This window comes from Alligator mississippiensis, chromosome 6 (assembly GCF_030867095.1).
Source record: "Alligator mississippiensis isolate rAllMis1 chromosome 6, rAllMis1, whole genome shotgun sequence".
NCBI classification, from domain to species: domain Eukaryota; kingdom Metazoa; phylum Chordata; order Crocodylia; family Alligatoridae; genus Alligator; species Alligator mississippiensis.
The window spans coordinates 82,415,328-82,443,217 of record NC_081829.1 but is presented as its reverse complement, the minus strand read 5'-3'; the positions used below and the strand labels follow the sequence as shown (position 1 = coordinate 82,443,217).

The following is a 27,890-nucleotide window of genomic DNA, read 5'->3' as shown; positions in this document are numbered from 1 at the left end:
TATGCTATTAAAGGTTGCTGTGCTACATATGCACTTGGTTTGTACCCAGCTATTTATAAATTGTCACAAGGTAAGGCATACTTTTGCTTGAATTGTTTTGCTGGGGTACGTGTAAAGAGTTACTTGTGTTCCTGGAGGAAAAGAAAGGCAGTTATGCTTTGAGACTTGCTGTGCCTGACCAATTTGCTTGCTTTGCTTTTAAAAATGATCTGGAAAAACTGCAGCTTCATTCAAAGTCTGTTCTCATTTGTCTAAGTTTAAACTGACCTGCTTTCATCAAAGAATGGTGATCTTTCAGCATTTCTCAGTTAATTGATGTAAGTAATTAATGCAGTTCTCACTTTTTAATGCAGCGTTTTGAGGCCGTCTAGCCAGACAGGGACAGTTTGCCACGTATCTTAAGTACTACATAATATATGGTATAATAATATTTTTTAATAATTTGTGAAAGTATCAGGTTAATTCTTGTTTTTTTTTAAAGAAAATGATAATTTTTTTATGATTCATAATTTAATCAGATTAAGTGGTTGAAAACAAATCTTTGTTACAACTGTTAAATTTACTGTTGTCTATTGTACTATAAATTTTAGGGGAACAGTATTGCAGTGACAGCTAGAACGATAAGTGTACCTATGTGCCAACTTTTACTATATTGAATTAGATTGTGCACATAATTTCTTGCTAGGCTAGTGGTTCTCAACTGTGTTTGACTCAACATCCCTCAGAAAATGCCAGCTCTTAGCTTCACTCGGGTTTTGACTATGGAAAAATAGAGCAGTTTTTTTTTCTGTTCGGAAAGCCCACAACAGGTCAGCATTTTTAACACTATGGATCCCCATTTGAAATCTCTGGATTTATACTGTGGATCATTAGGGACCTACCAAATTCATGGCAGGAATGGGCTGTGCAGTGACTCCTTTCATCTTGGAGGTTTCCCTATGTGTCCCCCACTGCTGATCGGTTCAGGGGCCCCACTGCTCGCTGCTCGCATGTCATCAGCGGGGAGGCAAGAAACACAGTTTTAAATATGGCACCTGAGCCTCAGACCTCTCAATGCCCACTCGGCTCAGGGCTCCCTGCCCCTACCCACTCGGCTCAGGGCTCTCTCAACCCACGAGACTGTGGGAGCAGGGGTTATAAGGTGCCCCTTACTCGCCTTTCACTGAGGAGGCAGCAGGCCTGGCATTTCTCGGGACTACCCTGCCATGGGCAGCTGCACCAGACCATCCTACCCCAGCAGGGTGTAGTTTTTGGTCGTGCCCGGGACCTGGAGCCTCCTCCTTCCCCAGAGGTCCTGCCCATATACCTCCATGATGTTGTGAGCAGCAGCTCAGCTGGGTGGCATTTTCTCCACAGCAGCAAACTGCTGTTTCATCCCTGAGGGCCTGAGTTAAAATGGAAGCTACTTAGCCCCTTCCTCCAATCACAGGGCCCTCCTGTGGTCATATGACTGCCTCATCAGGGCTGGCCCACACCGGCTGGCTGCCCTGCTGCCTGCTCTAAGCCCTTAAAATGGCAGGCACCAAGGGTGCTCTGCCACTCACCTAATAGTGCTAATGTTGTGTGGCATCCTGCAGCACCCTTGACGGGATCTCAAGGTGCCCCAGGGTGCTGTGGAACCCTGATTGAGAATCACTGTGGTAGGCCAGTAGTGATTGGCTGTGCTGAAAAAGTGGATCCATTTCCATGGGACAGCAGCCTTCAACTGCCTGAAGGGGGGGTTCAAAAGAAGGAGCTAGACTGTTCTCAGTGGTGGCAGGTAACAGAACAAGGAGCAACCATCTCACGTTGCAGCAAGGGAAGTTTAGATTGGATATTAGGAAGAATGCTCTCACTAGGAGGGTAGTAAAACCCTGAAACAAGCTACCCAGAGAGGTGGCGGACTCTCCATGCCTGGAGGGTTTTGAGACCCAGCTAGACAAAGCCCTTGGTGGGATGATCCAGTTGGGGATGGTCCTGCTCTGAGCAGAGCGTTGGACTAGATGACCTGAGGGTCCCTTCTAACCCTAATTTTCTGTGCTTCTATGACAGGTGCAGTGTGGTGGGGTATGTTTTTTCCATCAAAAAAAAAATGTCAGAGAATCTTGATAAACTAAACATCTGGGCTGTGAACAAAATGAATTCAACAAAATAAATGAGATGCTATACCTAGGGAATAAAACTAAGTGCATGGCTGTAAATGGGGGATAAAGTGGTGTGGCAGTAGCATTGCTGAGAAGCACCTGGAGGTTATGGGATGGGAAGGGAGTGGGGATCACAAATTCAACAAGTCAGCCATGTAGTGCTTTCATCAAAAGAGCAAATGCTCTTTATTCAGGGAAGCGTATTCAAGACATTACCTCTCACTGTTGGGTGGGCTTCCAGCTGTGTGCATTTCTGGGTACCACCTTCTAAGAAGGACTTTTAGGGCAGGAGAGAGGATCCAGAGGTGCTCAGCAAAGATAAGGGGTTGGGATGTAGCTGCATGAAGACAAGGTGAGGGAGCTGGGCGTGTTCAGTCTGCAGCTTAATGGGGGCTTGATAACAGTTCTGAAATGCTTGAAAGGCTGCCATAAAGAACAGGGAGAACTGCTCTCTTTAGCCACAGAAGGCAGGGCAGGAGGCAGCAGGTTTGTTGCCAGGAATGCAGGTTGATAGTCTCAGGAAAAACAGCTGAACTGTAGGGCAGGAGGAGGAACAGTCTGTGCAAGTTGTAGCCACTCTCTGGGGGCAGGGCAAGGAGGCTGGCGGAGGTGGTACATTCAAACAAGGCTGCACAGGCATGTGTCTGAGGGAGGCTAGTTTAGAAACGGTGAATCCTTCATATGTGCAGACAGTTGGACTAGATCACCTTTGTCCCTTCTAACCTGGTGAGTCTGTAAAATGAAAGAAGGTCCCAGGCCTACGTCTATCCCTTTTGTCTTTTAGGTGTATATCTGCCTTTGTTATGGGAACAGAGTTTTTGTTGGAAAAGTCCTATTGCTCTGGGCTACACAAGGGGCCACTTCTCTGCTCTGGTTGCCATGGAGAATGATGGTTATGGCAATCGAGGTGCCGGTGCTAACCTGAACACTGATGATGATGTTACCATTACCTTTTTACCATTGGTTGACAGTGAGAGGAAATTGCTGCACATTCACTTCCTCTCTGCTCAAGAGGTAAGAAATTTTTGTAATTAAAACCGGTGTGTCCCATTGTCCTGTTCTCTATACCCCTCCCTGTCTCCATGGATGTTTCTAATTGTGGGTACCAAAGGACTCTGCAGTTTGGCCTAAAGTCCACACTGTATCCTTTCCTTAATTTTGTTCCCTTCCCCATCATTTTAAACTATGCTAAAGGATGCTTTCCAAGTCTGTGAACCCTATTTACTTATTATTTGCAAATATACAACATTGGTGAATACAGATGAACCCAAAAATAGGCAACAGTAAGACCAACAGAGACCATGTTCAGTCCTAATGTGAATGGATATAATGTAATTATTAGCCAGCAGGTTCTGAAAGTTCACATTTAATATGGCTCTTTGCTTTAAGGCGTCTATGCTTGTTTCTTCTAACGGATACTGACAGGAACCCGTTTTGGCTAACTGAAGGCGGCACACTTTAGGATCTTGAGATCAAAAGGACTATGAGTGCTAGTCTAAAAAACCCTTTGCACTGAAAAAGAAATACTATATCATTTTTTGTAGAAAAAATTTTAGAGCTATAACTGACTAATTTTTTTTTTTTTTTTAATAAAGCAGGGGTTTTGACTAGTGCACTACTAGAATTGGAAAGATTGCTTTGCAAATTACAAGCTCTCTGCAAGGTCTCATCAATTTTAGAGTTGTGCTTGCTGTAAATGTACAGCGTCACACACGCATTTACTAGGATAATTTTGAAATTGGGTTGAGAAGAAACAACTCAAGAATTAACAAATATACTGCTTTTGAAACATTAGAATTTGTGGGCCCTTAGACGGGCTTCTAATCATGTTTGAAGGAATGTAAGTACTATGAAAATGCAGCTTTTCCACAAAGGCATTTAAAAGGAAGAATGTTTCCACTAATATGGATCTCACAATTTATGGCAGGCTGCTTCTTTTAAAGATCTTGGCAGTCTTGACACCTTCACATTTGAGTCCGTTTTCTCTTCCTAAAGATAGGTAATGAGGAGCAGCAAGAGAAGCTGCTCAGGGAGTGGCTGGACTGCTGTGTGACGGAGGGAGGAGTTCTTGTTGCTATGCAGAAAAGCTCTCGACGCCGCAATCATCCCCTGGTCACACAAATGGTAGAGAAGTGGCTCGATCGCTATCGACAGATCCGACCTTGTACATCCCTTTCTGATGGTGAGGAAGATGAAGATGACGATGATGAATGAGGAAATCAAAAGAAAATACCAATGCATACTGTCTGATGACCCCAAAGTTAGCATTATGCTCCAGCAGTTTGTTATGGAATGACCCAATTCTAGTGGAACTGTGCTGGAAAGGATTTTTCTAACCAGTGTGGGGAGAACCTTGGCTGCTGTGTGAAGAGAGCTAAGTTGGTTGGACTGCAGTTTGTTAAAAAGAAAAAACAAGAGAAACAAAAGAATCCCCTAATTTTATTATCAAGACAGAAAAAAATTCTTTCCAATTGTAAATCTGTCTATAAATGTACCGCATGTGGTTGTGTAAGAAGTTGTGTAATAGGAAAAGTATACCAGCATCTTAAAATTATTGAGAGAGAAATTTTTTGAATAAGGGCACTTACAAAAGCACATGTTAGATGGATATTTGTTCCCTCTGAGATTCTTTTACAGTAGTGCTTGATATTCTAATTCACTTTTTTTCTGACACATTTCCTTGCCAGGCCCTTTATGCGAGATCTCATTAGTGCCCAGGTCAGGTTGTGAGGATTTTTGTTTGCACAAACTATCCGCAGCAAGTTGGACATAAAGACCAGTCCATTATTTTATTAATATTTTTAGTTATTTTTTTGCCCATTATAATAAAACCAAATCTTTAATGAACAAACTGGAAGAAGAACTAAATTTTTCATGGAGTGAAATGTTTTTGAATTGAAAAGACTTTTTCATTTAATATTTCATCCTGTTACATTTCCTTAGATTTTTCTTTCAATATGGTCAAAATATTTATTCAGAAAAGTGACGTAACTATAAGGTTTCTTATTCCAGTGATTCTAGACTAAAAGTGTTTTGAGTTAGCAGATGCTACATATGATTTGAGAATTTTCTGTTGTTCAAACCCAGTCTTGCTGTGATATGTATAGTATATCATTTAATCCTTTAAATATATCATAAATCCACATTGCCGCAAGTGAAAAAAATGCCTTTTAAAAGGGGCATTCCTTGGTTATTAAAATCTCATGAGGGAATGCTTAACAGTTCTGATTAAAAAAAAAAAAAAAATTATGCTAAAGTTGTCTTTTAAAAGCACTGTATTATCTATTTCTCAATATGTAAACCTGGGAATTTCTTGCATGTTGATTGATGTGGCCATACTTAAATGTAAGTTCCTAAAAGTGTAAGTTCAGAGTATATTCTCCCATAGAAATTGTTATATTTGATAACTTTAACCATGCAGTCTGTAATGGATAAAGTATCTAAAATCTCACTTAGAAACACTAAAGATTAATGCCAGTTTCTTTTACACAGGCAGTGCAATTCCAATCTTGATAAGCACTTTGACGTTTATTGGTGGTGTGGCTGGTGGATCGGGAATTTTTCAGTAGATGGCATTATTTGTTTTTAACTAGGATTTGGAAAGAAGCCCCATAGCACGTATTTTTGTGTAGTCTAAAGCTACGGACACCCTGAGGAACTTGCTGCTTTTTCTTCCAAATGCTGCTTAGATGGTGTTTGAAATGTGCACAACTCCTATGTAAACTTGGTGACAAACACCAAAACTATAGAAATAATGAAGTACTGTATTATGTTAGCAGTTTTTCCCATCACAGATTCCATTGAGATTTATTAAGAAATGTGTCTTCACACTTTTGGCCATTAGGTCACCTTTGATTGGTGCATGCACAAATTTTCAGGTAAAAGAATGCATGTTTCTCTGCAATATACATATGATTTACCTGAGTGAAATAGGAGAATTGCAGATAGTAAACAGGTTCCACTTTATATACAGTCCTAATTTTAAGTTTGCTTTTGAAATGCAGTATTAAGGTAAAATGATATCTTGTCCTCTGTTCGTTTGAAATTTTGTTACATTATAGTCAAATCCAAGTGTACCTTGAACAGTGCGCGACTTCATGGCCTGCCTACATGGGGAAATTGGTTTGGAGTAGGCTAGGGTGTGAATTTACAGAGCACCAGCTATTTTGTACTCGCCGCCAGGGTGGGCGCTCATGGTCTGTACAAAGACTACCCGCTGAAGTGCATTAAGGGGCGCCTGGCCAGCAGGGAGTGTGGAATAGCTAGTGCGCTGTAAACTTTTTCTCATCTTACTGTGATAATGTCCCTTGTGGGCAAGCCCTTAAGTAAACTAGGAGCCAGTGCTTTCATTTCAGTAGGCCACTGGAAGCGGTGTTGATGCGCCATTTTACAAAAAATCTTCATGAAAATCCTTCCCACTGTGATAGAACGTTATTGGGAATTGGAGGAAGCACAAGGGATTGTAAAATGGCCAGAAAGATAAAATGTAAGAGAAGACAAGCCTTGCCTCTAACAGCCATCTAGGCAGCTTGTGACTTCCTTTAAAAAGAAAGAAACATTTTGCAGTTAATGGCAGTACCATGCACTCTGCTACAGCTCTGCTGTTTTAAAAACCAGACCAAATCCTGGGACGCTTAGTATCTGCCTTGTGCTTTTCTTCCCAGTCGACTCTCCTGATGCATTCGAGTTTTGGCTTTGTTCATCATTACTGTTCTTCTGATGTGCTATAAAATAACACGTTTAGGCTAATGAACCTCACTGTTTTCAGAACTCGAAAGGCTTTAAAAGAATCCCGACTTGAGTTCTGGAAACTCTGCTAGTGCTGCGTTTGGCCTTTTCGATTAGCAAAAGGTGCAAGTAATTGGCCTTTTTGCTGTCCATGTATACCAGTAGTAGTCTCTCCAAATAGCATAAGTAAAGATTTACAGATACCGAATTGTACCTGGCTGCCAAGTCCTGCTGTATTGGCTTAACTGTTTAAAAAAAAACAAAACAAAACTTTTTTTTTTTTTGATTTCTTGGCATTGGTGAAATATTCCCCATATCATTGGTCCCAGAAGTGTATGCTCACCTAGTGCAGTCTGTGGTTCTTCATTTCAGACTTTTCCCTGTTTGCATCTGGCCTTTTCTGGGAGAAATTCCTTGGTAAATTTGCCCCTTGAATCACTTTTGTTTTAGTAGGTTTATACACAGCCTAACTGTAGTGGTCCCAAGCTAAGCTGTAAGTGAACTCTTGCGAGGTTCCAGCAAGTCGTAACCTGACGCATTGAAACAAAAGTTAAAGAGTCTTGTTGCATTGTTTATTTTTGATCAGATAACTTCCTTTGTGAGCTTTGCTTTCTAAACAGGTATCAGTCTTTTTTAAAGAACAGCTGCATTGGGTATCTGTCACCAAAACTGCACTTTTTCTTCCTGGAACTGTTTTACATGCTGTAGTTGAAGGACCTCCTGCTTTCCTTCCTTCAGTCCATGAATAGTAGTGGGCTTACTTTTTAGCAAGGCGACAGGCATGTATCTTGAATAGCAACTACTTGATATCCTTTATATCTCCACTTGCCCACGAACTTGCAGCATGCTTCAGTCACTTCGCTTGGACCCTCAATCCATCTTGTCAGGATAGATGCAGGCTCTTCATTTTTCACTTCCATATATAGCCTGTTGGTTACATATTTTGCTGGTAGTACCATTGAATCCCTCAGTAATGGCCACACCTGAGGGAGTAACAGATTACTTCTAGAACTGCAGCCAGTTACTACGATGCTCCCATTTGTAACATTTGGATTTTTTAGCACTCTAGTGGCAGTTGTTGTCTAAACTTACTTGCATCTGGTCTCTTTTCCAATATTGGATGAAAGCATAGTGTCTACCATTCCCTGCAAGGACTCTTGTTTCCCTAGTGCAAAGTCCACTGCTGGCAATGGATGCCCTAGGAGCCACTGGCACAAAGGATTTGATTTCACAGAAAAGTATTTTTACCCACCTGGAATGCAGCTGCTTGCTTTTAAAAGCAAATGAAAGTACCGGAACTAGTTATTTGAAAAATAATTTTAGACCTTGACAACACAAATTCACTGTTCTCTCCTGTTTTACCTCCATTTTTATTTTTTCCCCCCAAAAATGTCTTCTCTGTAACTAACCTGTTTTATTCTCCTGGTTTCTCTTTGCTGGTGTTTATGGATAATCATTTATATGTGCTGTTAATCATTGACAAAAGGATGGTCACTCACCTATGACATGCGACCTCTTTTTAACATGTTTGAAGCTGGTAATTAGCTTTCAGTTTAATTTAAAACAAAAAAAAATACAGAAGTTTTGTAACTAGAAACCTTTTTGGCTTCAGCTTTTTTTTTTCAGTCTTTTCTTATATCAAGTTATCTGCCATATCTAAACAAATGGTACTGGTATCTAGTTAGCTAGCTTTAAAGGGAACTACAGTAATAATACACAGGCCCTTCATGCAGTGAGCTTTAAAGCTCCTAGTACTTCTCAAGTATGTTTTCAATGTTCTCTAGAAGTTTGCTTATACTTTCTCTCCCAGCGTAGGTAAGAACTGATGCAGGAGTTATAAAAATGTTCAGCTGCCAAAGGGCCACCTGCTTCCAACTCCTAAGGCAGATGACACTGATCTTCCTTCATTCAAACTGCAAACAGTGAAGTAGCAGTCATTGTAAATATTAGCAAAGCAAAGCATTTTAAAATTACATACTTCTGCTTCCTGATATCAGAGTCATCAGGAAGTCCATGGAGGAAACCAAAGGAGGTGAGGGGTTTTTTTTTTTTGTTTCTTGGCTACCTTTTTAATTTGGAGAAGTTGAGAATTCACTATGAATTGGCAAATCTGAACTGTCCCGTCTCCCCCTACTCAGTCTCTCACACTTGCATTTTGAGTAGGTACCCAAGTGTAGAGCCTCATCTGATGTAAATCGTCATCGCTCAGCTGAAGTCAGTGAAACTGTGGCTGTCGGTAGCTGACAGTCTGCCTCTGACGCGTCGCAGCTCTGAAGTTGAGGCAACTCTGACTCATTGCACTAAAGCCACATTGCCCTGCCTCTGAATTGTGTAGTCGTTCTCTTTCAAAGTGGAGGTACTAGAGCATTATAGTCGCACTTGTATGCCTTAATTTACGTTCTCAGGTTTTCATTTGGAAACATAATTAAATTGCTTCAAGGGCTCTTATGTTTCAGAAATTATAGAAATTTTATCACTTTTTATTGAAAACTGCACTGAACGCTAAATGTTCACCTTTACAATAAACAAATACAATAACGGTAACACACTAAAACAAAACAGATTTCTGATAGCCATTGGTTTTTTTTTTTTCTGTTTGGGACAGCTTAAGATTTTTTTTTGTCACAGAAACAGGAATGTACCCATACAAAGGCTCAAAATAGGCCATCTTTTTTTAAACAAAAAGGCGATGATTCACAAAAGACTATGAATATAACATGTAACTAGTTGATACAAATCTAATAGGATTTGTTAAAATCAGTCACATCTAATAACACATTTTTGAAGTGTTCTTGTATAAAATATCACGTGAAGAAAAGAAGACTTTATCAATGTCTAAAAAAGTGGGTTTTGTTCATACACAGTCTGACAAGTTACCATAAAAAGTGTTTCCTGAGACATAAGGAAATGCAACATTATTCTTGAACCCTTTCCAGCTCAAGACTTTTTTCCACTTGATAAAATAGCTGCAGATTTAAAACTGAGAAAATATATTTGAGTACAAATAGTGAGTGAAACTTAATTTTTTTTTTTTTTTTTTTTTTTTTTTTTTTGCTTTGCATCATTGGAGGGCATAACTGAACTTACAGCTACTTTATTCAGTGTGTTGGTCAGATGACACATTTTCATTTGGTGGGGAGGGGTTGGAGAGAAGTGAATATTGCTATATACCTTTTCTCCCTCCACCCCCCAGCCCAAGATTCCTCGCCTGAATGGCTATATCTAAACACATTAGGAGAACTTTTCTATATGTTGCTGGCCGTGTAAGACTGCAACAAGATAATTTTTTCTTATCTCTAGGCCAGTGTTTTCTCCTACTGCAAGAAGAGGTAACTAAGATACATGAGGAAGGAAAGGGCTGAAGCCACATGATGGTTTCCTCTTAAATTTCTAATGTTAACTCTGTGAGGATTGCTTAATGCAATGTTCTGAATACAGGTTCGTTAGCCCTGCTATTCCCAAAGGTTTGAGAAGGGAAAGATCTATTTTGTGATTTGATGCACAGATGAAGGAAACTTAACATACAATAATAGAAGCTGATCATTTATGTATCACATCCTAGTTTTCAGCGCTTCAGTAAGCAGATGACTTCTTCAGGGTTTCTCCCCAGTCTTGACTGCTATCACTTTGTTGTTAACACTGGAACATCAATGATGCATCTGTCCAAAATCAACATTACAAATTTTGTATCAAATTTTTTTTAGTTCATGTATAACTTTTTCCCCCAATGTCTCTTGGTCCCAAGTTTATTGAATGATTTTTAAGTTATCTGCTATTGCTCGTTGGGGTGTTCCCTGTTGTCCCCATGTTTTGTGGGCTGATTAGGAGATGGAGCTTGGGAAGGATGTGCCACTGTTGGAAGATTGTGAGTAACGGGAATGCCTCCAGGGATGATGCCCTCCATAGCTGCTGGAATTCCTCCAGGTGCTACACTGACCATGCCAGGTGGATACCTGGAGGAGGGGGGAAAAAAAAGATGTTTTCAAGTCAGTGTATACTGCTGTAGTATGGAAAAATACACTTATTGAGAGTGATTTAGGGGAGGTAGCGCAGGTGGAAACCAGGTAGCAAAGAAAATTCCATTCTCTCTTAGCCTCTAATTTGTTTAAACTCGCATCTAGTTGATTGAATGCACATATTTTTTTTCAATATCTATTTATCTTCAAGGTGCTTCTTCCTATCCTCCCATGGCTATCCTCTGTTGCTGTAGAAGTGTTTAAATTATGCCAGTAAGCTTTGATGCTGCAGCCTAATGATATACCTTTTATAATTAAGTATTTTCTGATGTTCATGCCTACTACAGGGCTTTACCAACAAAGTTCCTAAATCGGAAATTCAAGAAAACTGCAGGTTGCCAAAGAATGCATCTGTATTTCTCAAGTGCTTGGCTGGCTGCAGCACTAGCAGGTAAGGGGTAAAGCAAGGATGAAATGGACTTGTGCAGGTTGCAGCAGCCACATCTTCCTGAGCAACCTCTGTAATCTTTGCTTTAAAAAGGAAAGGAGAAAATACTCATTCAAAAAACAAAATAATTCTATTGGGCAGCTGTAGAAGAAGGAAGAAGAGAAGCTCTTTAGCTGTGTGGAGGAGTTCTTTAGTATGTTGATCATGTGCATATTTCTGTATCTATGCAACTTAAAACCTTTTGCCCTAGCAGTATATGTACAACATGTACGCATCCTCCCTCTCTCCTATTAAAAGGGTGATGTGCATTTCCTGTTCCTTGGTTCCCCTCGGCTGCAGAACTCACAATACAAGGAAGATGAGAGAGGATGAAAAATAGGCACACCACAACCCAAAGAACTCCAGTTAGTAGTAAGCAACTTATTTCTCTTTCCGAGTCCTTTCCATATACCCATTCTAACATGACGGACTTCAAAACAGTGCCTAGCTACTGGAAGCCTGGGCTCCGACTCCTAGCTCAACAGTGGCTGCAGGCTTGCTTTGCCAGACATAGAACACATTTCAGAGGTTGCTTCAGTGCAATGCTCAGGTGAAGATGTTCATGGGCGCTCCAGGGGACTGCCTTGAACATACCCATACCTGACACTGGCAATAGGGAAGCCACTGAAGCTGCTGTTGGAACAGCTCTGACTACTGCTGCTCAGTTCACTTAAATGGTCTCGACCCTTTTGGATCTCGGATGGTGTCAAACTGGGCCTAAAATTGCTGTATCTACAGGTCTTTTAGCTAATGAAATAAATAGCTGTGGGAATTTTCTTCTCCAGCAATGGCATGCTCTCAAGCAGCCAAGATTCTGGGGGAAAGGGGAGGGTTGACTGATTTGCTGACAGGCCAAATAGATGCCAACAGCAGGTAGAAACAGGACTAAACCCTGTCTGAATAAAAGATAAGTGAGGGCGTGCAGTCAGTACTCTACTTTTGTGCATCCATGTCAAGGTCATGGCTATATAAAAAAAACAAAACAAAAAAAAAAAACAGTCTTCATAAAAAAAAAATGAAACACTGGTCAGGTTGCCATGGGTCCAAATGGTAGCCCCATCCAGGATGTGAATAAAAGATTGAGGTCCTGTGGAAAATGGGATCCTTTCCCAGAAGGAATAGTTGGGTAGGCTCTCAGGAACTCCAGACCTGTCAGCTTATAGAAGACAGATTACCTGTCCTTCCAGATGCATCCTCACTTAGTGGTGGGACACCAAGGTCGTGTAGATAGGACTTCAGCTCATTTGAAAACTTCCATTAATGATTAATATAATACTAAAATATGTGTTACATAAAAATACAATTCTTGGAAAAAATGGGATTTTGTTTTTATCATGGTGGGACCAGGGTTTTTTTTACAAAGGTTGAGATCTGCAGCCCTAGCTGACCTGTCACCATGCTTCAGCTCTGACGAATACAGTTGATAGGAAAGCCTAAATATAGTTGAGGAAAGGGGTTTTTGTATGACACCAAGTCCATCTGACTAGGTACATCTGTTTAGCTGAGTCTTTCCTGCTGTGGAAGAAACTGAGGTGGCAGCTGTACTGTAGGTTTGAGCTTCAACTATTTTGTGTTTGAGTTGATGTGCACTTCTTACCCCAAAGAGAAAAGTTTGTCATAATGGTTGTCTGTGGCTCGAAGGAGAAAAATAGGACGCCCTTGCAAATACTGGCTGGGTCTTTCCATCATGGTTGTGGAGCTCTGACCAGCACAATTATTCCCATCCTGGGGAATAAACAGCCTGTAGGAATATCTACAAGCATTCATGGTGCAGTCTGGCATACAGTATCATATCAACAGGGCCATATGGGCTATGATAGATAGGCAGGCCCTCTCTACCAGGTATTTGGAAGATCTAGCCTTTGGCAGTCAGTTGCCCAGGTAAGGACACTGGAGGGTGGTGGTGATCAGACACCCCTTCCCCCATTAAATAAAAGTTGAGAAATTTCTTAAAAGGGGAAAAACAGAGAGAAGTGATTTTTTTTTTTCAAAAGACTGTAGGCCTTGCCACAGCTACGGAGAGGAATTGAGGGGCAGAAGTACTACTGCCTTTGCCATCACTTAGGGGCATGAGGAGACAGGTGCGTACATGTGTGGGTACTGTTAGCGTGCTGGTGACACATGGACATCCAGTGTGGACAAGCTCTTGATGGAGAAGGTTAATGTGCTCTTGGTGTGAATCATTCCCAAGGTGTTCATATCTAGTTTCAAACCTTATTAGCAGTGTTCAGTAGTAAGAGAGAATGTGCCAGTGTGAACAATCATAGTCACTTCCTATGTACAAATAGCAAGAGATAATGCAAGAAGAGCAAAACTTCTTGTATTTGCTAATACCAGAACTTGCAGTTGGCTTATTTGATGGATAAATTACACAGAAGACTTCCTTTCATGCTAGGCTGTTGCATGTCATGCTTCTGGATTCCACACTGAAAGCAGTCCTTTTAAGGGCACAGAAGCCTTCCTGCAAAGACTTGCATGCTCAATATTGCATGCTAACTACAGTGTACGAGCTAAGCATGTATGTAAGTTCTTAAAGTCAGGGCTGGTGCTAGCAGGAAGCCATGATTTAATTAAAAAATAAAAAAGCTTAATGACTAAAGCTGCTATTTCCTATTGATGACATGCTCCTGCAATCTTGTTCTGCAGTCTTAACCAAAGAAATCAACTGCTTGGTTTATAAAGATCTCAGTAAATCTTATTTGCAAGTTTATATCGGTACACACTCTCAAAGGTTCATTTTGTGGTACAGGAGTGTCACCTTGTGAGCAGGATGGGTGCCAGTGAAATTTTTTCTCAGTAGCATCAGCATTGACAAGATGGTTATTGGTGATAAATACTCCAGCCAGGTTATTCGGTGGAGGCTTCTTGAGGGTGTATCAATTAAAACCACAACATTTTCTCTAAGTCAATCTTGTAAGAACAGCATGAAATGAACTTTCTTTGCAGTCTGGATCTGCCCCTACTCTGCTGATTGGTAGGTGAGAAGGATATTAGGACACCAAATGGTTATAGACATGTTGTGTGGGACACATGGGGTGTGTCCCAATGAGCATGCATGTGCAGTTTGTGGTGCCTCAAGCCCGTTTGAGGCACTGCAAACCACACACAAGGCATGTGCACCTATTTGCTGTGCTGATAATTTGCAATGCAGTTCTTTTCACACCCAGAGATCCTGGTGTCAAGAAAAAGGGTTGCTAGAGTGGCATGGCACACATGGCAACAGTGTGTGCCACCAGAAACCGGGCCTGGCCCCAGGCTCTGAGCGCTTGGATTGCTGGCACTGTTGCCCTGGGAGGCTCTGAGACCCCAAGTAAGGCTGCTGGGGCCAGCACAGGTGCTGGTCCCAACCTCCCCTACCCCACCTGGGACAATTTTTGTCCCACACCAATGTCCCATGTACAGGGGGGTGTGCAGCAGCAAAATGCAGCAGCATAAATTCGTGTTGCTACTATTTTTGCCGTGGCAACCGCATGCCCCTGCGTGTTGGGTGTGCCCCTAGAGTAGCCACAAGGATACTCGCTCTGCACGTGCTCAAAAAATGTAAATGCCATTTGCAACGAGGCTCCAAGTGCAAGCTGCTGCCTGTGAGTTTGTATTTTAGACAGTTGGTAAAGGCTGTATCAATGCCTTAACTCCATCCAACTCTTCAGAACAAGCTAACATAACCTTACAGTATAGGAAAACAGCTCAATAGCTAAATTTTAGAAGGACTGTGGGCAAAAGTATGAACCAAGGATGAGGAAATCTAGGTCAGTTGAGGCAGTTGCTACTGAAGCTTTTAGGATGACTTCTGGGTGGGGTGGAGGGGTGAAAGGGAAGATGCACTAGCAGCAAAACCCATCACCTTTCCTGTATCTTCTGCATCCACTTGTAGCTTGTGGCAAGAGAGAATAGTTCTTACTGGCAGCTGAAATTTGCTTAAAAGATTGCTCTTGTCCCCACCCGTTGGCTGGTCATGACCTCTACCTGGATCTAGATCTGGCTGAAATTCCCCCATACTGGAAAATTCTCCCTTGCCAGGTTAGGGCAACTTCAGGGTCCCATTTTGAGCTGGTAGAATGGCAGTGGGGTCAGTCAGGATCAGATCTGGAGGACAGAGGAAGAGCGAGGCTGTGAAAAGGCAGATGGGTACCATGAGTGACAGGGCAAACAAAGCTAAGACTACGGAAGAATTAAGAGCAGTTGGAGAGGATGCAAAGAAGCATGGCAGGAGGGGAGCTAGAGGTGAGGAGTTGAGGACAAGGCATATATAACTTGTGTAGTGTGAAGGAGATTGCTGAGATAAGAGTGCCAGAAGGCAGTGACTGAAGCATACAAGGACCTGGCAGGGATGAAGATGACATACAAGGAGGCTGGAGTGGAGAGGTCCCAGCAGACAAGATGAGATGAAACTGTCCTGTGCTTGAGTGATGGCTTGTCTTTGCTGCAACAGTTATCTGCACTACTTCACAGGAGCAATCTCACTGCAAAACAAGGCAGCTAGATTGTGATTTGATTAGCAACCTGTGGTGACTGTTTTAGTAGATGATAAACTGCTGTAACTTGTTGCTCCATTCCTTTTGCATTACTGACTTAAACATGAGCACCTGAGCTCCAGTCTACTTCTGGGGTGGGCTAGCTACCTCAGACTTACAGAAAACTTGAACTATGCCCATTTGGAGCAAAACTCTAACGCTCCAGCTGATGATAGTGGGAACCAGCTCTGGAGAGAGGAGAGAAAGAAAGCTCTAGTGCTACTGTGTCTAGAGGTGCAGTGAGCAGAGGGGTTGTGAAACAGCTGTTCTCATGGTTAATTTGGTGGATGGAGGAAAGCTACATTATCAATCATAATGGAGAGGAAGATGGAGGTAGGGAGTCAAACCAATGCTGAGCTTAAGAAGTAAAGGTGGCTGTTAAAGTGTGGGAAGGAGGAAGCTGGTGACAGCACTGGTATGGAGAAGGCAAAGTCTATACAGGGTCAAAGGCAGCGGAGTTAGGAAGTTTGGGCAGCAGGGAGAGACTTACATGTAAGTCAGAGGAGAAAGTGACAAACGAAGTAGGTAGTCTCATCTTAACTGGGGAGGGAGAAAAGGTCACTGTCAATCGCAGCTTCTGAATTCCATTGAAACCAGGGTTTTTCCCACCCCACCCCACAATTAGATGGATGCTTCTGCTCAAACACCTGTTGTGCTTTGGCTCATTTTCTCTCGTGGCTTTCAACTGCTTAATTTTGACCCGGGGCAGAAAGAGGACAGTACCCACATAGCCTGCTGCAGGTTTATTACCAACCTTGTAGTCTGGTCTCTGCCATTTGTTGGAAAAACACACACAACTATGCATGAGCATCAGTCTCCTCCAAACAGGACTGGCCCATTTCACTGCAAATGTATTTTTTTTTGTTTTACCCATCCATGTTTTACATCATGTGCTCAACATACCACCCTCTGCTTCAGTGTGTGCAAAAGGTGCTAACAAAGTGGGTTGGTTGGGTACCAGCGGTAAAAATGTACATGTCCAACAGTGAAGGCAGGAGCCTGCACCAACATGATGGTGCCCATCCTGGAAGGGCACATCTCGGTGCCAGCATGAGAGCCTAAGGGCTAACATCTCAGTTTTGATGCCTTTCATGTACTCTACCAAAGCATCATGAGCAGCTGTGTATGTAACTCTTATATGCAACAGTGGAATCTAACCCTACACTTGTACAGAGAGAGAGAGAGAGCATACATTGGTGTCCAGTCTCTTGTGTTTCATTATGGGAGTTTAATAGAAGGCTGAAAAACAGATCACTACTCATTTCCCTTTGTCCTTTCGGTTGCTGCACTGAAGTTAACAATACCCCTCTTCCCTCCCACCCCACAGCAAAAGTGCCCCCATGCCTTATGGAGTCTTGAGAGTATTTTCAGAATGTTGCTAGAGTTTTCAATTGACTCTTTATTCCACAGTGAGGAGCACAGGAGATGAGACAGACTCCAGGAAGTGCTGCTCCAGGAATACAGCTGGAAGTGAAGCAGGCTCTGCAGCAGAAACCATACATTTGGGCCATGCTATGGCAATAGCCATTCTGTGGCCTCAATGGAATCAACATGTAAAACTAGGATTCCTCCAGAATAATAAATAAGGACATTCCCAGTAAATCCTCCTGAATGACTGCAGAGCAACCACACGTAGCTCCTCTGTGGAGCCAAATCCACAGAGATTGGGAGAAAGCGGCATGTTTTCAGTGTTGCATATGGAATTCAAGCTGCATCTCTGTAAGGGAACCTGAATCCTTATAAGTGGTTATGAAATTACTTTACTTCATCCTACCTGTATGTGGCACCATTGAGCTCTGGATGAATTGCTTGCTGATCTATTACTGACCATGGAGCTGTTGTGACAAAGAATTCCTTGTTCACACAGTTTCTTAGGCTTTCGGGGATGCGACCTGGAGTAGAATTATTAAAGTAAGTGCTAGGCAAGTTATAGACTGATTTGACAGACAATAAGTTACTGTTTTCCCATGTCCATAGTGCCTGTTAGTGTGTGCAGATGCATGCATGCCATAATTTTTGTGGAACGTTTTGGATAGCGTGAGCTCTGTTGCTGGAGCCAGAACAGCAGTTCCCTGTGCTAGGCCTCTGTGATTCTGGTGCACTGACATTTATCAGCTTGATTTTCTGCTGATTTTGTTAAAGCTGCAGTGAGACATCAGGCTTCAGCCCCAAGAGGAATAATATTTGGTGCAAGGTGATGGGTGGCAAAAGCAAAACAGCTGGGACATTAGCATATAAAAGAGAATTGGGGGGGGGGGGGACGGACTGTAGCTACACTTGTAAACTTCCTGGTCGGGGCCAGCAGTTTGCCAACTTGGTCTCTATTGCAGTCTCATGGCTATTCTAGGTATGCTGCCTTACCCAGCACAGTACTGCAGCACAAGCTTATCCCCTTCTACCCCCCCCAAACAGTGGGGCTGAGGCATGGAGGGGTTTAAATAGGGCTGGCCTAGACTTGCGTCCTAATCTTAGCTGTAAGCAGGTGGTACCTGCACCAAACCCAGGAGGGAAGCTGGGGACTGGCTCTTTGGTGTTTCTCTTTTGGCTCTGTGCTTTAGCGTGTTGTAGTTTACGGATAGTACCCAGAGCCCTCTGCGTGCCAAGCTCCCTGATGCATGTGTTGTACAGTTATTCTACAGCAGTCTTAGCAATGGATTATTTTTTAACAGTCTTGGTTTAGTTGTGAAAGAAATGGTGTGTTTGCACGTGTGTGGGCACAGCCCCGTATGTGCATGTGAGCATGTACATGCACACGCTCGCTCACTCATGCACACTCAGCATCAAGCTATATGTACAGATATAACTTTTAACCACCTTAAAAGAGCTTAGACATGTTGACAGCATGTTATACTGTAACAGTCACATCTGCACACTCCTGCAGGGATACAAAGAACCTGCAACTTCAATCCTGTATGTTAAATATGCAACAGCTCTGTTGCACTTGTGTGGCTCTGTGCACTTGTGTCACAGCTATATGATAGCAGCTGATACAAGGAGTATTTGACACGAATCCAATTAATTGTCTGTCTGCACCCTCAGCTCTATCACCATTCATTACAACTAATAGAAACAAACTGTCTGTACCAACACTGGTACTCAGCGCTGAAAGGTGGTCTCAGCTATAATTTTCAATGTACACCTTTCCCTCGCTTCATGCGGGCTCTATATGTGTAAATTCGCTCTTATGCAATGACCCTTTTTGTACCAAAAGTTAGTTATATGCAAAGTAAATTCACTCTTATGCGATCGGTGTGGTGCAAGCCTGCAGTCAGCTACTGTGTGGGGAGCATTTTGGGAGTGATATGCACCAAAATATGCTCTCCTATGTGGATCTGTGCTCCTTGCTCATTGTCTGTGACATGTTTCTGTAGTTGCCATCCCCATGACAGTAACATTCAGCACCACCCTGTGCTTGTGTGTAAAACTTGTCTTGTAAAAGTGGTAGAAATGGGTCTGGGGGTCGGTACAGTTGAGGTCTTGGAACATATCCCTATATGTTACATTGTAAAGTAGGCTGTCTTTATGCGACTTTAAGATGCACCGTTTTCCAGGAATGCATATACAGCATAAAGCGGGGGGAAACATGTAAATCAGCGTTTCCCCCCCTCAACCCCTCACCACATTTCCACGTGGGTGCCTAGCACCTCCTGAAAACTAAGTCACTGAGCTTCTTCCTGCCTCTCCCACTCAGAATGAGGGTAATAAGACCTGAGCACTTGTATCACATCTACCCCTATTCAACCCCTCTTCATACTGGGCCATAAATGGAGTCATTCAAAGTAACAGCAGCTCAGTGGAAAGCTGTCCCCCGTCCAGGGCTCCTTCCTCTGAGCCCAGCCCTGGGACATGTTGCAGGCAAACACACACAATGTGCACAAGATAAACAGCTTCCCTGCAGTAGATACCTGTGATCGCCCGCCGGATTTCAGTAGCAGCAGCTTCTCGCATCTCTAGCGACGCCTGCTCGCTGTACCAAGCCGTGTGCGGAGTACAAATTAAATTAGGGGCATCTTTCAACGGACCTTGAGCAAAACTATATGAATGTGAAAAATCAGGGTAAATAAATTACTAAGGGTGAGCGCCCAAATGGCCAGCCCCCTTCATCTGTGAACCGCTCCCCAGCTGGCGCAGTTCTGGCCACCAGTACAGTATGGTCAAGGTGGAACGCCCCCAGCTTGTCTAGTCTGAGGTGAATGGGTGGAGGGTCTCATGATGAGCACGGCAGGAGAGGAAACATGAACAGAGTAGAAATACTGGTGTAGCACAGGGCTTCCCAGGTCATTCGGGGGTTGGCATTACTACATGAAAGTCAGCAGTTGCGTTAAAAAGAGCAGATGGGGTTGAGAGCTCAAACTGGAGGATGATTGTGCCTAATATGCCATCACTTGTATTAACAAGGAGAGAAATGACTGGGCATCTTTAGCAGCAGCCATCACTCATCTGTCAACAGCAGACATTGTTTCTTAACTATGGATGGCAGGGGCACAAGTTACTAAAGGTGGCCAGTCACAAAAGCTGGGATTTAAAGGGACACTGCAGAGTGGCAGGTGTTGGTTTGTTCATTTGTGCTTAACCGCCTCCCCCTCCCCCCAAAGCTTTTGTAAATGCCCATCAAGAGAAATGGTAATGCTGTGCGAGGAGGAGAACGTTCATGTGCAGGCTCTGAACTCGGCAGCCGCGGGCTAGCGTCAGAGAGAGACGCACCGGATGCAAACTGAAACCTGTTGGGTTTATCTAGGGCTGGGTATTTGACCAGTCAAACAAAGTTCAGTCAATTGACCAGTCAAATATCAGTCAAAAATTGTAAAAATTGGCCAGTACAGTCAAATAACACACAAAATAGCAGTTTTTTTCCCACTAAGAAATGTGTCAAAAATATTTTAAAAAAATCATACTTCTGTAAAGACAACTAAGGAAAGAAAATTAATTCCCTACAAAATTGCTATAATCTTTGACTGCACAAAAAATATGCAGTTAACTGACCGCCCAATTGACTGGCTTGCCAACCCTGGCCTTTTCACTGTCCAGTAGCAAATGTTTTGTAATGGCATGTGACTCGGACCCAACAGTGTCTCTTGAAGTGGCATCTACAGTTACTAAGCAGGGCTTCCCCGGAGTACGGATCGAGAGCACTGACTACTGCGTGTTCCCATTCAGGACTCCAGGAATTCTGGGCTTCCCATTCGCAGGACAGATCCTGGGAGCTGGGCCCTAGGACGCCTGTAGGGTGAAGAGTAGTCATGTATATGCAGCTTTTTAATAAGAGCAAAATGCAAGCCATTATTTACCTAAATGGTTCCGATTCGTGCACGTCAAGTGCTGCCCCTCGTATCCTTCCTTCCTTCAGGGCTTGAGTTAAGGCTTTCTCATCCACAAGCCCACCGCGTGCTGTGTTTACTAGGAACGCTCCCTGCCTCATCTGATGGGCCAGGAGGAAATAAGAGAGTGTTCAGTGATTATACTAAATCTCTTCATTTACTGCTACATGCTTTCCAGGGCTACAGTAGGGAATGGCATCTGCAGGCATCTTCCAAATCCTGGGTTGCACATGCAGAATCTCTGACTGCTATTAGCTGGTATGTACCGCTGGATTATGCTCTCTGCAAACATATATGTCTTGTATATTATCTGTGCAGGTTTAGAGGTTGCTACCAGAGAATTATTCCCAAAAGAAAGCCTTCAAAGCTAACAAAGAGGTTCTTATGTGGACTAAATACCAAGGGGGTTTATTTAAAAGGCCTGAACTCTAGTTTGAAATGTCAAAGAAAAAGTATTTTTGTTCCTGTCTCAGTGAGTGCATTAATGGATTCTGTCTTAGCTGCCACAATGCTATCACCTGGTACATAATGTGCAAGAGACAGATGGGCCATTGGATGTAACTCTAACTATCTCAAGACAAACACGCGTATTATTACTACCTGCACCTGCTCACTGTCATTGCGATAGCAGCGGCTCCAGCATTCAACGAAAACATGCTTTGGGTCTGCAGCTGGAACCACAAACCGCTCTTCTTTGTTTTACAGATAAGGTAAATTACCTGCTTGATCGTAAAGTCATTGATAAGGTGGTGATTATGTTCATTAAGGTTACAGTGCAACGATACACAGTCACTCTGATACAGCAGGTCCTGGAGTGTGTAGACTCTCTGGACTCCCAGGGACCTTTCTATCCCATCCTGCAGGTACGGGTCATAAAATATCACATTGAATCCAAACGCCTTGGCTCGAACTGCCACCGCCTGCGCAGTGCGACCTAAGAGTAAATAGAAAAAGAGGGGGTTTTAACTTGCTGAATGTCAGAGACCTCAAGCAGCTTGGCACTGTAACGGTACTGCATGGGTACAATGTGAACTGGACAGCAAAGCTGTTGAGTAGCACTAAGTGCTCCCAAACTTCTCTCTTCCCAGAATTTGCCATGATGCATTCAAACCACTCTGGTTCACACTGTGCTACTTATTCCCTCTACTGGCTTGGCTGTGCTGGTACTGGCACTGGCTACAGCTGGCAAGGGGCTTTTTAATCAGCCCCACAGCACTTTCCTAATGCATCTCACTCCCAAACAGCACCTAGTCCAGTTGCATTTGGCTTTAGGTAGCAACCAGCTACCCTTAATGGTACTGTGCTCTCTAGAGACGAGCTGTGGGCTTGACCCTGCTCCTATTAGGCAAAATTCCAGCTTCCAGCAATGAGAATGGGTCTCGGCCCACTGTGGGGAATAAGCAAAGGGACTGAGATGGTGCGCTTGGAGTGTTTGTGACCGACTTGTGGCAGAAGCCCAGGACACTGACCTGCGGTGTAAGAGAATAAGGTTGCAAGTCTTTATGAAATTTTAATTACTTATACAATGTGGAAGAGTTTGAGTGAGCTTCCCCCCCATACTCGGTGCCCTCATGTTTAGGTTCCCTTCTGGGAGGTGGAAAACCTGTGGCAAGTCACAGCTCTAAATTAATCAGTGGGGATTCAAACCCGGGTTTTTTGCCTTTGGGAAATGTTTTAATGGAACATGTGCACCGGGGTTGGTGTCTTGCATGGTGCCCACTCCAGTAGGCAGGTACTGGGAACACCTACAAGGCAGAGCCCTGCAGATGGAGGGCCACAGGAGTATCTGGTTGGAAATCCTGCCATGCCAAGCAGCCCAAGTAGTGTGTACCTACTGGCACAAGTAGGTGCTATGGGAACTTTACCAAGGGATATTTAGGCAGCTACTGGTTTAAATGAGTGGAGGTTTCTGAGCATTTTGGTGGCACAGGAATGTTGGAGCTGGGTGCCTGAAGTGGCAGCCAGGTGCTTGGGTGCCCTCCTAGATCTAGCTAGCTGCACAGAAGCAGAGAGATTAGGTAACTCCCTTCAACTCTGACCTCAGTACAGTAGCCTTGAGACTCCTCCCTACACAAGTGCAGAGTGGAAAGTATCTATTATTGCATTGTAAGCATGCAACCAGGGATAAGGTCCAGCGATTCCAGAAAAGATCCTAGAGTTTCTAAGAGAAGGCAGGATGGGGCAGTCCAGCATTAGTGAGGAATCTGTTTCTAAAACGAGGATGCTACTACTTGGGTCTCTCAGGAAGGTGCTACTATGATTTACTGACCTGTGTTTGTAAAGTGCTTTGAGCTGATCCACACTGACATGGGCTCAAATATAACCATGCCAAAGCATGAACACTTGCCTCCGTGTGCAACCTTGTGTCTCCCTAACCAGGTACTGATATGATTATGCCGAACTCCAGCCCTGAGCCTGGTGACGTACCATTCCATTTAGTACTGGGTTTGGTTGGTGAAAGAACAAACACAAAGGACCCAAGTGAGTTGTATAATGCCCCCCGTATCTGCTTGTTATCACGCTGACATCCCTTCCCTACCCACCCCCACCCAACTGCAGACGTGACATCTGTGAGCCTCTAATTCTCAGCGTAGACTGTCTAGCTGTTGGCTTAGTTGAAGGTCAAACAACTGTGTAACAGCGTGGAGCAGGATAAGGTTGCATTCACCTTTACAATATTGGCAGCTAGAGTGTTAAAAGGTAAACCCCAAAGACATGCCTGTTAACTATTTCCCAGCTTATTTAAAGGCCATCATTTGACAAAGCATTGCTCTCTGCATGTACATGGTGCTTGCCTGTTTGCAGCTTTCAGCTGAGTTGCTGATTATGCTGCAACTTGAGAAGCCATAAAAAGAAACAAAAATCCTTTACTGAGACGCTTCTGTTCAGCAAAACAATGTGTTTTTTTTTTTTTCCCAAAAAGTGCCTTAGTTATAAGAGCAACTTGTTTGCTGTAGTTTTTTTCTTTCCTACTCTTGCTGAATGACTATTTAATTGGGCATGACTAAGACAACTGTCATGGTTTGGAAGCAAAGGTTTAATAAGGCTATTCTGATAAAGAGGGACATCTGCAGTGCAATCAGCAGGTCATTATCCACAATGTCATTCCTATTCAATGTCATTGCCTGGACTCAGCTAACCAACTCCTGCCTTAATACATACTCTTTTAGTCCTTGTTCTTCTGTTCAGAAATGCAGTGAAATCCAAATAAGCAAGCACTGCACATTCATGCTGAAGTGCTCATTAGAATAAGGCTATGTGCGTCCTGGGGTGTGACTGGTTGACACGCTGCCTTTCCGTACAATGCAACCTCCTTGCCCAGACAGGGGACAGGCCCCTGCTCTGTCCCTTTACTGCCTCTGCCTGTCTGGTGTTGGGTTATGCTGAGGTGGGACTTCAGGGCTGGGATGCGACTGCACCCACAATAAGTGGTATGCTTGCAACACCATTTCCTGAATCAGGCCCTAAAATGAGGACTAATGCTAGGACCATGGAGTAGTCCATTCCCTTGAAGTTGGTGCTGTATCTTTGCTCTTAATAGTTTAGCTTTCTTACAGCCAGTTTGAAAGCAAAGGGCTCAATCTATCCTTTGGTTTCCACCTCTGCAATCGCTGGAGTTACAGACGGGATGATACTAGCTCACTGGAGTAACAGCAGCGTGGCAGCATGCAGAAGCACAGAAACGAAGGGAAATCTCCAAGCTGCCACCATTGTCAGGTGGAACAGCCAGGAGGGGAGTGCGGGGCCAGACTGGGCTGGACTATGACAGGAGTTTAGCAGGCGCTTTTGCCCGCATGAGTTTTCACAGGTAACTGATGTGGGCAGGATGCCTGCTCCTGCACCTGCTGCCCAGTCAGGCTCTGCACAAGAAACATGCAGCACTTTCACCTGGTTGAAAAGTAGTGTGGCTCTGTGTCAGGGGCAATTTTGGGGCAGCACCTACTCTTTCTGTGCCTATTGAACCAGCATGATCTGCTCCAGCTGCAGCAATGGCCGTTTTTGTGCCTCTTCACAAAGGCAGTGCCTAGGGTGGTTGCCCTGGTTCTCTCCCCCCCCACACACAGTGATGCTATGCACCAAGGTAAGCTCAGGCAGTGGTTCTTACCAAGGGGCCTGCTGAATTCAGAAAAGTTATGGAGGGTGCCTTGGGTCTAAAAAGGCTGAGTGAGGGCCACTGATCTATATAATGTACTGGGTCGACCTCAGAGCTAGGAGCCATGCCCTCCTGAACTTGGCTCTGCAGGGAACAGTCTTGTGACCCAGGGTAGTTAATTCTTGTCTTGGCCTCAGCTTCTGTGTTTCTTACAAGGAACACTACTTTTCAGCCTGTTTCAGGGGTGCTGTAATTCACAAAGGGCTTTGAAGGGGAACAGCACAAAGTAAATGTGTAATAATGGCTGTGAAAACCACTGGACCACACTTCCTAGCTGACATTCTACATCTGGCCTCTGCCTAAGGTGCAGCATGACACTGGCAGGACTTTTAACCTAGGGCTCCCTAAACTTTGTTAGTTTGAGAGGTAGCTCTTGAGGCATCTTTAATACCAGTGACTTCCTCAGAGCTGGTCAGCTCCCAACCCACTGGGCGCATCTACACAAGACACTTTACTGCACACTAAACCTCTCATGCACATGCTTACTGCGCAATAAACCTCTCTAATCATGAGTAACTTTGCTACCTGCAAATTCTAGCAGCAAATTTACTTTTGATTAGTAACAGTGCAGCAGTGCTTGTGTAGATGCCTGACCAGGACCAAATCTGCTCGAGTCAGCCAGCCACCAGGAGGTGAGAGATTGCTCCCTGCCTCCAGGAGCTGCCTTCTGCTGGGGTGGGCTCCGCTACGGAGCCTGGGCAGGGACTATGTCCCCCCCCGCCCCAGCAGCAGTGAGCTCTAAGCTCCCCACTCCAAGATCATGATTGGGAAGCAGGCGCTGAGAGACCCTTATGTCCCAGTGCCAGATCTGCAGTCGCAGGACCGGTGCTGGGAGAGCCCTTACCTCCCAGCCTGAGCCCTGCTGTTCCCTGCCCAGCTCCACACTCATGAAGCTGAGCAGGGAACAGGCTCTGCAGCCTCCACCCTGCAATCATGGAGTGGGGGCTGGGATTGGGTGATTGGAAAGAGCAGTAGGGGTGTGGTAGGTCCCATCTGCCCAGTGGCGATGTGTAGGGGGTGCACGTGCACCCCCTGTCAGGCTGTGCTCCCTGCTTAGGTGACAGGCAGGGAGGCAGGCAGGAGCACTGGTGCCTACCCTGCGAGCACTGGCCAGGAAGCGTGGCCTCCAGCAAAAGCGGCCATGCTGAGTTCGGAAGTGGCTACGAGACTTTCAGAAGTGACGCGGCTGTTTTTTGGCGAGTAAGATTGGCTGCCCCCCCCACCCCCCGGTCAGTGTGACCAGCTGCTGGGGGACACCCCCCTCCCCCCTGGTCAGTGAGATTGGCCACAAGGGGGACCCCCCCATTGCTGACTGGTGTCAGGGTGGGCACATGCCCCCCCTGACTTGAGGCACCAGTCGTCCGTGGATCTGTTAGTGGGGCAGCTAGCAGTGAACTAGCTGCCCCACCAGTGGATCGGGGTAGAGGTCTGAAACCTACCCCACCCCTGAAGCTCTTTCCATGTCCCCTGCCCCTGATCAGGGAGCCAGGGCCAGGAGCTCCCTGCTGCTGGGGCAGGGGGACATTGTCCCCACCCCGGCAGCAGGCAGCACCTGCGGGCAAGGTGTAATGATCCAGCTCAGACCAGGAGTCTCCTAGCCCCGTGCTTCCTGCCAGTTGCTGAGCTAGCACCCCAGGGAAGCCTAGAGCTCCCCCTGGTGGTGGCAGGGGCCATCGAAAGGCCACAGGAAGTGGGAGAAGTTTGCTGCCATTAGTAGCAAATATGCTCCTGCTTCACCGCACGTGTAAACGCTTGCCTGGGAGTGTTTACTTGCTAGTAGTTACTTGTGAGTAAACTGATCTGGAATCAAATGCATGTATAGATGCGCCCACTGCTAGGGTGTGGTTCATCTCTGCATAGCTATGGAAAGGGGAGTAAGACCCAGCACTTTGCAACTTGCCCAGGCATGAGTGGTTACTGCAGAAAAGTAAGGAACTACAACCTAGATTGCTTAGATCTCCTAAAGCTGCCACTCTACAGCTAATGTGATGACTGGAGGACTATCTAACTGATTCCTTAACTAGGCACATGTCACCAGTCTGGGCCAAACCCGGCAGCAGGTTGAGAGTATGCCTAAGTCAGACAGCCCTCACAGAAGCTAGCCAAGGGACAGTCTCTGCATATGCTTCCACTACCCCCCACACCTGGCAGACGATTCTAGTGGTTAAGGCAGTGGAGACCTGATATTAGACACCTGATACTGGAGACCTAGATACAGTGCACCCCGATTTTGCAGCAAGGACCTGACCCAAAATCTCCACATCTGCAGCATGTACGCTGACCTGCAGCGGCAGTCACCTTCACCTGTGCTTGTGGGGAGGAAGGGGGTCAACCTGAGCAGGGGGAGGCAACTGCTTGGTCAGTGGCGGGTTACTTGCTGGCCAAGTCAGCCGCTTAGGTACTGATGACTTGCCCCTCTACTGCATTCTGCTCCTGAAGCTTAGGCAGCTCCCTGCTTAGCAAGCTTCTGAGGCTCCCCCTTCCTTAGATGCTACACAATCTCCTGGCACTGTGTGGACAGCATGGCTGCCTAACCAGGGCTGGAATAGTCCACTAGGCAGGAGGGCGGTGAAGGGAATAGCACTGTGAGGAACTACCTCCCCACACCTCC

The 27,890-nt window shown here is 44.6% G+C and overlaps 2 protein-coding genes across 9 annotated transcripts in view; one reads left to right on the top strand and one right to left on the bottom strand.

The window, feature by feature from the left end:
- ZRANB1 (zinc finger RANBP2-type containing 1) overlaps positions 1 to 8,448 on the top strand; it is an 83,943-nt gene extending 75,495 nt beyond the window's left edge. Inside the window, exons 10-11 of the mRNA XM_006278226.4 lie at positions 2,908 to 3,137; positions 4,119 to 8,448. Coding sequence (XP_006278288.1) covers positions 2,908 to 3,137; positions 4,119 to 4,337 — 449 coding nt within the window. The 3' untranslated portion in view covers positions 4,338 to 8,448. The remainder of the gene's footprint in view (positions 1 to 2,907; positions 3,138 to 4,118) is intronic.
- Positions 8,449 to 9,296: 848 nt separating this feature from the next.
- CTBP2 (C-terminal binding protein 2) overlaps positions 9,297 to 27,890 on the bottom strand; it is a 263,869-nt gene continuing 245,275 nt past the window's right edge. For 7 of the 8 annotated variants that reach the window (XM_014611381.3, XM_014611382.3, XM_059730045.1 and 4 more), the window contains 5 exons: positions 21,846 to 22,060; positions 21,097 to 21,227; positions 19,714 to 19,841; positions 17,583 to 17,700; positions 9,297 to 10,804 (listed from right to left, as the gene is read on the bottom strand). In XM_014611381.3, the coding sequence (XP_014466867.1) occupies positions 10,624 to 10,804; positions 17,583 to 17,700; positions 19,714 to 19,841; positions 21,097 to 21,227; positions 21,846 to 22,060 (773 nt within the window). In that variant the 3' untranslated portion in view covers positions 9,297 to 10,623. Of the gene's footprint in view, positions 10,805 to 16,298; positions 16,349 to 17,582; positions 17,701 to 19,713; positions 19,842 to 21,096; positions 21,228 to 21,845; positions 22,061 to 27,890 lie in introns of all 8 variants that reach the window. The other variant, XM_019482851.2, reaches the window with a different exon arrangement.